The sequence below is a fragment of the Zasmidium cellare genome, assembly GCF_010093935.1.
Source record: "Zasmidium cellare ATCC 36951 unplaced genomic scaffold M409scaffold_19, whole genome shotgun sequence".
Taxonomy (NCBI): Eukaryota; Fungi; Ascomycota; class Dothideomycetes; order Mycosphaerellales; family Mycosphaerellaceae; genus Zasmidium; species Zasmidium cellare.
Genome location: NW_022986963.1, coordinates 531183 through 543461, shown reverse-complemented (window position 1 = coordinate 543461; position 12279 = coordinate 531183). Strand labels below are relative to the sequence as shown.

The window sequence follows — 12279 nt, the reverse complement described above, 5'->3', positions numbered from 1 at the left end:
TGGCCGGCGACAACCCTCATAAGCACTGATGAGCAGGTCAAGGCCTAGGCTGCATATCGACACGAGGACTGACAAGATGGCCGACAAGATGATATGCTGCGCTCCTATCATCTGCCATTCGCACGTTGCTGATCGACGCTCCGGACTTCGCAAAGCTACGCGTATAACTAAATCCGAATCTGCGTACAGCCCCACGATCATTGGTGAAGTCCGGTGGCATCACTCGTAAAACGCATGCAGCCCTAGTATTTCGAGACCGGTGAAGCACCATTGACTGCGACACCTGCGCCATTCGCGATTTCGGGAAACACACGAAGCTTCGCACTGCACCGCAAGACGTGCAAATGCTCCCTACCATGAATAGTAAGACTAGACTGTGGGTGCCGGTGGTTGGCTGGGCAAGATCGGCAATTCTCAACAATCTCCTATTTTGATCAGGAAGCGACAGACCCAAGACATCCAACGGCGTTCTCAACACATTCTTGCTGATGATACCGTTCTTCGTGCAGATCAATAAATGCACATACGAGCATCAGAGACCATCTCCATCCCTTTGACGATGCTTTCTTGAGGCACTGCTATACTTGTTGACACGGTGAAACCACTCCCTCACCAGCGATCACAACAGGTCAAAAGTTGGACTCTGCGCTTTCACGCGTCAAAGTCGAGGCTGAGACATGTAGCAATGGAGCGGTCCTCGAATCGAGAACGCCATCTGCAGCCCTGCAGTCTTACCTCAGGCCTCTCACCTCGCAACATGGCCCTTACTTGCTTTAGTAGTTGCTGAGACCGACTGCGACGTTCCCCTTTCAACTCAGTTTAGACGAGAGATTTCGCTTCTGGACGACGAAACGCCTTGCTCGGCGACAAGTTCAATACCGAGGGGTTGCATCAGCCATCGTCTCCGTTCGCTTTATTACGTTTACTAAAACGACTCTGACAGCCATCTGCAATCCGGGGGATATGGTAGCCGGAGTTTGGACACTGCCACGTGGCTGAGATCCAACGTCCAATGCAGCCAGTGACCTTCAAACTGGTCAGCGTAGGGCCCATCCGCACTACTGACGACTTCACCTCGCAAGAATGTCTGTCCTTAAATACCGTCATCCTACGAGGCTCAAGCCAAAGGATGGTCCACGGTCAATTCATTAGCGGACAAAAGGAGTGTATAGGGCAAGAATCCGTGCTGCTGATGAAGACGCCAGATCAAATCCGTTTCAAGACGCGACGGTCGGATCTCATCCGATTCCTCTTTCTCATCGCAAATGACTCGAGTGCTATGATAATCACCCGCAGCACGTACCCTACGCTGCACTGCGCAAGGAAGGAGCAGGGAGGGAAGGAACGACTCGCAACAGCTGCTGCTTCCTGAAGGCTTCCCATGTGCTTGTTCTGCAATAACAACGATGGCCTTCCAGGGATACTGGCCTTAGCAGAGGCGCACGTCGGACAGACACCGACTTGTCGTCGGTACCGTTTACGGAGAGCGAAGTATTACCAAACCCGGCTGTGGTGGTGGGATTGCCAATCACATCGTCAAGCTCCCTGGGAGGTTGGCCATGCGAAGACGATCTGCTCACCAACAAATGCCATGTCGCCGCTCTGCTCTGTAGGGCGAGACAGAAGTGCTAACGAGCAGCCTTCGTCGTCACTTCCCGCTGTCGCATAACTTGAGAGGCGAAGTAGCTCTCGTGCTTCCAATACCAATCAATGGTCCGTGGAACCAACATCTCAACGCTACTGCACACGACGAGTCCAATATAAGCCATGTGGGTCGGGAAATATGGTCGGCCTATCCTGAACTCTCCCACCACGATGTCGTTCTGCATGAAGGGGCTACCAGCTGTGGTTTGCCGTTGCATCGATACTGCCCAGTCATGCAGCTTTAGGCAGAAGGTTGTTCAGGAGAAGAGGAGCAATCATGCATGGTCTGTCATGTGGCGTGAGGGATACGAACAAGGCAATCCCTCGATCCTGGAGATCCAAGTGGTTGATTCGTGGATGTTACGGCACTGCAGGTTGCATTTAACAGAGTCGATCTTGCCGGTATGGGGTGTTGTTCACGGATGACACATGGCGCACTCATCACAACGTGCGAACGGCTTTGCCCTCATCTTCCCTCGCGGCCAATCCTCCTACCTGGAGGCGGAGCCCTGAATTGGGAATCCTTCACTGGCCGGAGTCTTGGCCGCGGATCGTATGGTCTTGACTCTTTCATGAACGAACCCCTTGGGAATGGGAGGTACCGTGATTATCGCTTCCCTTGGGACTGCCTTGGACGATGTTAACGATGTAGTGCTTGCAAACAATTGCCACAAACGGAATCGAAGATTACCAACCACTCCTCACACCGCTTGCGTCTATGCCATTACTGCTACGAGTACGCCCCGGTCAAGTCCATCGGGCAGCGAAAAGAGACGGACTCTCCTCGACACGCCGCTAAGGTGCCGAGCGAAGAACAACTTTCCGCTTGTCCCACATCATTCAGACCATTACAAGCGCAACGACAGCATGAATCAGCCATCCGAGTATCAAGTCATCAGGCTCAAATGGCATGGAACTTGACCGAGACCATCTGTCGGCCGCGTAGCCAGAACGCCAGCCCATGTGGTCGCGCTATTCCCGCCAGTGGTCGCGACTAGGCAGAACAGACCATAGCCTATGGGTAGGCTTTACGGCTAACCACCTCGCCTATTCTGCATCTACACTAACCTTGACATCCACTTCAGGTCTGATAGAGGACAAGTCCTGCTTTGCCAACGATGAGAACAGAACATCCAATCCGAATGCGGATGCTGAAGAAGACAACAGAGTTCATACCCTACCTGCAAGCCGGCACCGCGGCGCATGGCAAAGACGCACGCCAACACGGCCGCTACATGAATTCAAAATCAGATCGCAGCCTGGTCATCACCAAGCACGATTACTCTTATACAGCAAGCAACAGGATCTCGGCCGAACCCTCGAGATGTCGCCCCGACCAGCGCAAAGCCCGCTCTGCATCGAAGAGAAAAGGACCAACCATGCATCGTTCCCGTTCGTTACAAATCATCGCGTGTTACTAGAATCGGGAAAGCCGAATGCCCGATTCACTCCGGCGATACAGCACTGCGATTCACCGTGGTGATGGTAAAACAGCATACGCCATACAGGAACGGACCTCCCAGTGTCAGAGAATGCCACGATGCAGTTTCCACGACGTATTCGTACCTTCGTTGCAAGGGCGTGAGATTCTGCTTAGGCAGCAGCTTCGTGCCGTGGTCTGTCAAAGTTCGACGACGACGACGACGACGACGACAACGACGACAACGACGACAACGAGTACGATGTCAGAGGAACGAGTGGTATCAACAAATCCTACAGAAGAGGTACGTGGAAACAAAGACGCACGTCTATTCCAATTGATCCCTCGCGGAATCCTTGTTCTCTGTGGACAGCCTAATAGCACACGGCAAAGGAATCCAGAATCCCACGGCACGCGTTGCTGGATGCCGCGGAGTGCTTCCTTCCGTGGGTTCATTCCATCATCGTCAAAGCCCTCATTGGGGTTATTGTCCAGAAAGCTTTGATGATTGACACTTCCCAAAGACGGAAACGACATTGCGTAAGTCGATTTTCGTTTTTTCGTTTCTTCGAGTCCGGTTTGGCTCCGTTTCCAACTTCACTCCACTAGCACCGCGAACGAACGTACCTGCCGATGCGTCCCGCTGGTGAGCTATTTATCTTTTGTTCTCGAAAAAGTGTCACGGAAAGAGGATGTACAGACGCACGCCGACGGCGCGAATCCGTGGAGGAGCACCGGGGACCAAAGGGATTGCCACGCGTGCATTTCGCACGAGTCGTGGAGACCGATATGCGGAACTTGGTGTGCAAGTACTGCAGGGAGGAATGCTGGCGAGCGGACATATCGGCATTTGTGACGTGGAATCATGGGTGGTGTGTGGTTTTGGTGGGTTGAGGTCGAGGTTCAGACGAAATTTACCATGGGTCTCATGCGAATGTCCATGGACTATGGTCGTTGGTATTCACGTGCTGCGATGACGCGAGGTTTGTCCGTTGCATGACTTCAGTCGTGATGTGAAGGCAAGAAAGGCGAGAGCGATGGAGAGCCAACGTGACGGCCTGGGCCGTGACTGCCTGATGAACAGCGCACATGACACGACCTGTGTCTTTTTGACCTGGTAGCAACCGGACTCAGTTACAACAACAACGTTCTTGTCAGAAGGTCGTATCAACCACGAAATCTGCTATCAGGCGTTCAACTCGCCTGCCTCCAGCATTGTCGGAAGTGACGACTGACATCGGTGTCCATGCCAAAGACGCCGCTCTGTCTGGACGAGATGGTATGCTGCGGCATATGCTCATGCCAGCGAGGTCAGAGCGAGCGACAGGTACGTGACTAGAACTCAGCTTCATGTGAATCTCAACTGACGGACAAAGCCAGTGAGCCAACCAGAATGTCGTCGCCCTTCCAAATGAAATCTCGACCACAAGCACCGTCTGGGGAGACAGGTTTTCGAAAGCGAGTCTCCTGCTGTACTCTTTAGAATGATCAAGCCGTTGATGGCATGTCAACAATAACACCAACCTCTGCCGCTCCTCGAGAAACATCTCGTCGACCTCATTCACTCGCCTCTGCCAACCGCCCTCCCTGTCGACCTCTCCCAAAAGCAGACCAGATGCGCTTCTTCGGGGTCGTCCTGCGAGACAGATTACCCACCGGTGTCACCTTCGCCTCAGACAACCTCACCAGACGAGCTCACCAAACCTCGAATCGCCAAGTCAAGCATCCAGATAGAGAAGATTGCGGCAATACTGCAGCACATTGGCGTCCCAGAGGTGATCCTGCTCCCCTACAACGGCGGCGATCGAGTAATTCGAGTCAATCGTGCAAGTCGTGATGACTCTCTTGGACCTCAGAAAGGTTGGGGAGGAGGAAGAACATGAGCTGAGAGCTCGTCTCCTCGGCGGCATCACTTCACTTCACTCTATGCAATCTCGACTTGTGGTACGGGAGCCACCACCGTCCGGGCGGCGGTGCGTGATGCTGAGCTCCCCCTTTCTACGCAGGTCGCCACCGGCCTGCAGCAGCCTGGCGCCGAGATTCCGTGCGACGTCGCCTTCGATCCCGTCGGTCTGTTCGACGTCAACTCCACAAGCCGTGTGGACACTGTAGTCGAGGACAATGGGCGCCGGGATGTCTTCACTCTCGCTTCCGTGCGACGAGCGCGAGCAAGACCCCGCGCTCAACGATGGAGAAAGAGGACACTGCGAAGAAGCCAAAGCGTCCAAAGAACCCCTTCGTGATCTTCCTTACGTGGATGGTCTGTTCGATGTCAACTTCAACCCTGCCGACCCGAACACCACAGTCGAGGACAATGGAGGGGTTTGGGTTTGACTTGGTATTCAGTGATGCGTATGGAGGCTTGGAGTTACCGACAAGACGGAGAGGCGGGGGAGGAAAGAAATGGGGTGTGATCTGGGATACGTAACAATGACATCTGTGAGTTACCTCTGGAGTTGGTCGCATGGTACGCCCGATGCTGATATTACTCGCATAGCCAATATCGCTCGCGCCAGTCAGCATGTCTTCTTCAATGTGTGTGGAAAGGACTCGGTCTGGTGTTCGAGTATTGGATTCTGGAGCAGGCCCGATGCTGGAGTTGCGTCTTCGCGAGGGCATCGATGCCAGAATGAACGAATATGTTCCAAGGCGAAGTCTTTACCTCTCCAGCATTGACTGAAACTGCAGAATGCTCGACCCACATTCTCCTTATATCTTCTCGCTCTTCGTAATGTATGCAATCTGTGCTCACCGTCCTTTGTGAGTGAGTGCATTGAGCGACAACACACTCATTATTTTGAAACGGCCGGCCATCCTGACAAGGCGCAATTTTCACCCCAGCGATGGTCACACTGTCAGCCGTTGTACATTTCGACCACCTACTACTTCGATATCTGCAGAGTGGTACTGCCGCTGTAGTAGCTCCGGGTAGTACTGCAAAAAGTTTCGATTAGCTGCGATGTGCGCTGGCTTTGGGGGACTGAGCGGCTGGATTACTGCGAACATCTGACAGTACGAGCAGTCAGTAACGTTGACAGGAGTCGCCGTGTCTTGTGCTCCATCGAAAGACATTAGATCCGATACCTTCGTTGACATGTAGTGGCAGTAGTGAGATGGCTACCTCGCAAGTCTAGATGATGTGGACAAAGCTCTTGTTTGCAGGTCTTCTTCTGCCTCGTAAATCTCTTCGCCCGCACACAGATGCTTTCTATTGTTGAAGGCCCGTGGATATCCCCCAATGATCCTAATGAGCCGCAGAGTCCGAAGACGGCCACGAATACAACCGTTCGTTCATCGAAACTGTGAGGCTAGGTCGGTATTCTGGTATGTTTCCTCGAGGACATTTCCTTCCAGTTAGAACTCAACGCTCGCAACGTTAGAATTCTTCACTCGACGATACGAAGAGCAGCATAGATAGGCTGGTGATGGACTTCGATGGAAAACAGGAACATGTGAAGAACCCGTGCGGAGACTCCATCATCTCTGTTCATTCACGTACATCTCCAGATCGCCTCGAAGAGCCAACACGATCATGTACCTCTTGCTTCTCGTCATGGGCGTCACGGTCGCCACCGCTGTCTTTCTTGGGTATCGCCTGCAACTCCGAGATCCTACTCCAAAACGCCATCAAAAGTACTGCTCTATCCCGAGTAGAGATGATCGGTTAGTCGAACGCATAGCATCACGGAAGATCAACTTCGGGGGAGATGATGCTTCTGATGGATTTTCGGTCATCGCGGCGTCCACTGGCGGGGAGAGGGCGACCAGCAAGAGGAATAAAGAAGTATTTTGATTTCTCGCTCGAAGTGTTTGCCACATGTTGCTTTCTCTCACGACAAGGACGCAATCTTCAGGTGTTGTGGACCTGGTGCGGGGAGGTGTAGACCACGGCAGTGGAAAAAGCTGAATACTCCTTCCAGGTCACGAGGTACTTGTGTAACTAGACAGTCGTTATGGCGATTGAAAGCATTTTGATGGATTGACCCTAGATGTGAAGGGTGCGTTAGAAGGTGAGGTCAGAGATGATGCCTGCAAGTCGAATAGCAACAACTCGTTCTTCCACCCTTCAAACATCCGATCCATCTAATCCAACGTACAATAACCACGACGCCACCGCATCCAACGAATTTTAACCGCCCAAATCAGCAGCATGGATACCAGTCATCAAGCGTTATCCCAATCCCTGCACCTCCCAACTTCACACGCCAAGCCCGTGAAAGCCAACGTCAACTCCTCCCTAACTTCCACGACAACATCGTGGAGACTCGTAAAGTTTCACAACTCCATCACAGCAAGTAACAACCAATAGCTGTCGAAGATTGTAGAAGAATTTGGTAGGATTTAGAGCGTATAAATTCGACAGGCTTTGGCTGCTGCTTGTAGGTCTTCTGGACTTCACTTGTGCTCTGTTTGTATGCTGTTCACTTTGTTTTGGCTTGTGACTTTTTGTTGGAGGTTGCGCTTCACTTGTTGGTCTGTCTGTCTACTCTCTTAAGACAAGAAGGACAACTTCTAAATCATCCGACCACACAAAAACAACACACAGTAAGTCGTCCACCACCTCCCTCAATCCAATCGCCCTCCTCCAGATCACATTACATCCCCCCCTCATCCAAATCTTCATAAGCACCTCCTACCTTAACCTCACGCCCTACACTCTAGAACCCTCCAACTCCTCCACAACACCCAAACAACAGGCCCGAAAAACTAACACCCTCATCACCAGACCAACCAAAACTACCAACGACCAAACCCAAATCGCCACCATGCCCCTCTCCCAAAAGCAAATGGAATACCTCGCCCTCGCCTGGCAGTGCTTCGAGACAGAGCCAAAGGTAAACCCATCCCCTCACCACTTCTAAAACACCCATCTTCAGCCTACTAACCGAGAGGTGAAAAAAAATACAAAGATCGACTACGCCAAATTCGCCACCGTCGCCAACCTCGCCAGCGTCAACTCCGCCCGCGAACTCATGCGCGTGACCAAGAAGAAGTTGAAGGAGGAGTATGGCGCGCTCGACAATGGCACGGCGTAAGTTCCAACTCCAACCCAACTCCAACCCTCACAACCCCCACCCTCACCTAACCATCATACTAACATATACAATATCTAGCACCTCCCCAATCAAGAAGTCCACATCCACGCCACGCAGCACGCCAGGCGCGAAGCGCGGTCGGGCGTCGGTGGGGAAAAAGGCCGCTGCGGAGATGAATGGGGAGGACCATGACGATGACGAGGAGGAGATGCGTGCGAGTCCGAGTAAGAAGAGCAAGACAAATGGCAAGACGAATGGGGTTGTCAAGGTGGAGAAGGAGGCCGAGGAGAGCGATGATGGGGATTTGGTCTGAATGGTGGAGAAGGAGTTGTTCTCGGTCTCCGCGATGAAGTCGACGACGATGCTTTCTCCCTCTTGCGATGATGTATGAATACTGGAGAAGGGAAGGCGATGGGAATGGGATGGACTGGACTGGACTGGGAAAGGTGTTACTGAGTAATGCTGTACAAGGTCTCACGTCTGCTTTCTTTCATATCACACACACAACAACAAAACAACACAACACAAGCTCGAGTCTGGCCTCGTGTGCGACTTCGGCTTCATTTCCCTTTTTGCTCCATACATGCACATGTGTTTTCATCCCGAATTTGAGTCTATCCTTCCTGCGCTGTTCGCGCGGTATCGTCAAAAAGTTTTGCCCATCATACAATGCAGCAGCTACCCAACGCTACTGGCAGATCCCTTCTAGGACGTCTGCATCGCCATCTCATGCAATCCACACAAAAGCCCTAAAGCCACCTTGTCGGTGTTTGGCATCATCAGTGCTCCTAGAATCGCGTGCCCCTGAGGAATGCCCTCCCATTTTGGCTGGCCGTGAAGCGGATCAGTGTCGTCGTCGTTGTTGTGATGTACACCATTCGTCTCGCCGTTGATCGTGCCGTTTGCTGTCAGAGCCTGCTGGAGATTCTGGACGCTCCCCTTGCCGGCTTTCTCCGCAAGACGCTTCATCATTGTTAGAGCTCGATAGGTGATGAGCTTGAAGCTTTCGGTGTCCATGCCGATTTCACGCCCTTTTTGGCCAGTGGTCTGGTTGCGGTCGACAGAAAGGAGTGCAGCCAGGTTGAGAAGACCAACAGCCCATCCATCTTCACTCTCAATCCAAGCCCGTGCAAGCTTGGTATCATTGCTCGGTGCGAGTGTTGTCAAGATGTCAGCTGCCAGCATACCTTGGGTCAGATATGCCTTACGGGCTTCCACAATCCGCAGCTGAGTCGTGTTTCCCAGTGATCCTTTCGTTCGATCTGGAAGCACAGAAATCGCAAGGGCGAAAGCTCGGGTTAGCAAATCAAGTGGCGACTCTGACACGGCGAATGACGAGCTCGAGGCTGTAAATATACTCTTGTAGAGTTGGCGATTCGGATCCTGACGCGCGAGAAGCTTGGCAAGACAGTCAATGGCTGGAGGGAGGTATTTGTGGTTTGAAGGCACAAAACTTGGAATCCGCACCTTTCCGCCGCTCTCAGAATATGAAGGAGCCGGTTGCGGTGCAAAAGACAGCAAGAAGTGGAGTATGTGGAGAGCGTCATCCCGTGACGCTAGCTCCAGGCTCTGCGTCACATTTGATAGGAAAATGATAATGTCCTTGTAGAAGTCCTGGGTGTTGTAATACGTCCTGAGGAGCATGTTTCGCGTGCCGAGGAGCCGTATTGTGTTGCTGAGCCATTTGATCACACCCGCTGAGGTGAGCAATTGGTGGTTGAATTCGTAGAAAGAGAAGTTGCGAAGTATCGTCGTTACGGCAATGACCTTGTCTGCCGCTCGATCGAGATCGTACGCATGTGTCCCGAATTCAGGCACGTCTTGCAAAGTGTCGGCTTCCAATTTGGCGGAGCGCATCACATCTTCATACGTCGGCAGATCCAATGCGTCTGAGACTTCCACTGCATCGTCGGATAGTGTTTCAGCCTGGTCGTCGGCACAGTCCACGATCACATCCAGCAGATCTTCGCAATTGTTCAGATTCAACGCAACTCGTGTGTCGTGCGAGATGATGACTAGCGTATCCAGCGCATACCGCACTTCCGCATGGATACCCGAAGCAAGACTTAATGTGATGGCTTTGGTATCGATCACGCCCATCTCGTCCACGCTCGGGTGGTTGGGAATCGCCCGAGATATTTGCGACCCCAAATCGTACAGAGCAGGAATATCGTATCCACCATCGGCTTCAATTGATCGGGCGTGAGGCACGTAGTTCGTACTTTGCGGCTCATCACTCTTCATCACAGGACCAGGAGCTTCCTGCTTGGCAGAGGGCGGTCTTGGCTGTTTGTTAACCAGCGGAGACGCCGTGATGCCAGGTTGCGATCCTGCTTGCGGCGTCATCTGTTCAGGCTTCCTCAGACTACTGTTTCGTCGGTGATGCATCGCAGCTGCGGCTCCCATCATTTGCTGAGGTGTCGATGTGCCGTTCTGAGGTAAAGTTGCATTGGCCTGGACTGGTGTGCTTTGTGGTTGTTGCTGATTCTGCTGTCCTTGTTGCATTTGAGGTGGGAACTGGTTCTGCTGTCCTGGCATCGTCTTGGTGGGAGATCCTTGCTGCCCACTTGAGAAGCCGGCCATCTGCTGCGCATGCATTCTCGCCTGTTCCTGCTTCTGCTGCATCTTCATTTGGAACCATAGTCGCTCGTACTGTCCAATATCTCTGGCGTGCATCATTTTGATCTCCTCCGGCGCAGTGGGAAATTGTGGCTGGGAAAAGCCCATTTTCGCGGCAACCGCTTGCCATTGGCCATTTCGTTCGACGGCCTGGGAGCCGCCTATTGATGTGACAACAGTCCAGAGTGTGTAGAGATCCACCTGCTTTCCACCTATTGTCGGCGCAGGATTGAACTGTCGGCCTTGTTGCTGCGCGTGGTTGTGTAATTGTTTCAGAAACTGGCTCTTCTTAAGCTGTGCCATTTGCTGGGCTTGCATGTTACCAGCTTGGCCATTAGCCATCTGTGCGCCTTGCTGTTGGCCACCCTGACCACCAAAGTTATTCATCTGGTTGGGTTGGCCACCCACAGCTCGCGGTCCCATCATGCCACTCGCGCGCAATTGTTGTTGATGTTGCATCAGCTTCAATTGGTACTGCCTTTGCGCGTTCGGTTGCATGTTGCCCATGTTGTTCATCTGCGCTGGCATCGAACTGGGCATGCCAGCCATTGACATGGCAGGATTCATTCCACCAAACTGCTGACCAAACTGTCCCATGTTGCCCTGCTGCTGCATATTACCCGGCTGCGGGGTGCCAGTGGGTGACATCTGATTGCCGAAATTGACCTGCTGCTGTTGTTGTTGCTGGTTGGGGAAAGGGCTCGGGGACGCGTTGTTCATTCGTTGTTGCGCCGGCGGGCGAAATGGCTGGTTCTGCATAGTCGGCGAAGGGGTGGCATTGTTCGAGCCAGGCTGTTGTTGGAGGTGTTGATATGGAGTCGGCGCGTTGGGGAACTGGCCTTGCTGGCTGAAGTTGGGGTATTGGGAGGGTGTTTGCGATCGCGACTGTTGGGGGTTCTGCTGCGGCGAGCCTGACATGCCATCGTGCGGCCGTTTGGCAGGAACGACCGAGCCTGGGTTGAAGGTCTGCGAGGGATTGGCGAACTGCTGGCCGGGCTGGGGCGTGCCGGTGTGGGAGGGCGTGCCGTTGGTGAACTGGGAGACGTCGAAGCCGGCGTTGTACATGGACTGCGGGTTAAGGTGGGAGGGCTGGCCGGGGAACATGTTGGGCTGGCCGTTCTGCCATGCTTGGTTCATGGTGGCATGCGTGTGCTGGGGACGGCATGGTTAGCTCATGGCATAGCACAGGCGAGGGGGCAGGCCAATGGAGGGCGGCGGCGCGGAGGGAGGTGTGGCGGCGGGGAGTAAACAAAGGCAGCGAGGGGGGCTCGTGACACGTGCGGTGCGCGCGGTGGTGTCGCGGAGGGCAGAGGGATGGATCTGAGGTGCTGCGATAACGCGTCTTGCGGCGGGGAGGCAGGTGATGATGCAGCGGGCGCGATACCGTCGAGCAAGCGCAGCAGCAGCAGCGACGGCAGCGGTGGCGCGCGTGTGGAGGGCGAATGGGGGGGGGCCGGGCATCAGCAGGCTGCGGGATGGAGTATCACTCACCTTGATCCGATGGTTGCGCTGCCGAAAGGTGCGCCGCTCTCCCGATCGAGGATGCCAACGACTGACTGA

At 53.5% G+C, this 12279-nt stretch overlaps 2 protein-coding genes across 2 annotated transcripts; one reads left to right on the top strand and one right to left on the bottom strand.

Moving 5' to 3' along the window:
• Window positions 1–7830: 7830 nt before the first annotated feature.
• Window positions 7831–8413, top strand: M409DRAFT_23538 (uncharacterized protein; the record flags this gene model as incomplete). The annotated part of the gene is made up of 3 exons (XM_033806835.1): window positions 7831–7899; window positions 7975–8096; window positions 8179–8413. The coding sequence occupies 3 exons, from the start codon at window positions 7831–7833 to the stop codon at window positions 8411–8413; spliced, it is 426 nt and encodes a 141-aa protein (XP_033667235.1).
• A 392-nt stretch (window positions 8414–8805) lies between these two features.
• M409DRAFT_55187 (uncharacterized protein) lies at window positions 8806–11856 on the bottom strand (the record flags this gene model as incomplete). Its single annotated transcript, XM_033812934.1, has 1 exon — window positions 8806–11856. The coding sequence occupies one exon, from the start codon at window positions 11854–11856 to the stop codon at window positions 8806–8808; it is 3051 nt and encodes a 1016-aa protein (XP_033667234.1).
• Between the last annotated feature and the right edge of the window lie 423 nt (window positions 11857–12279).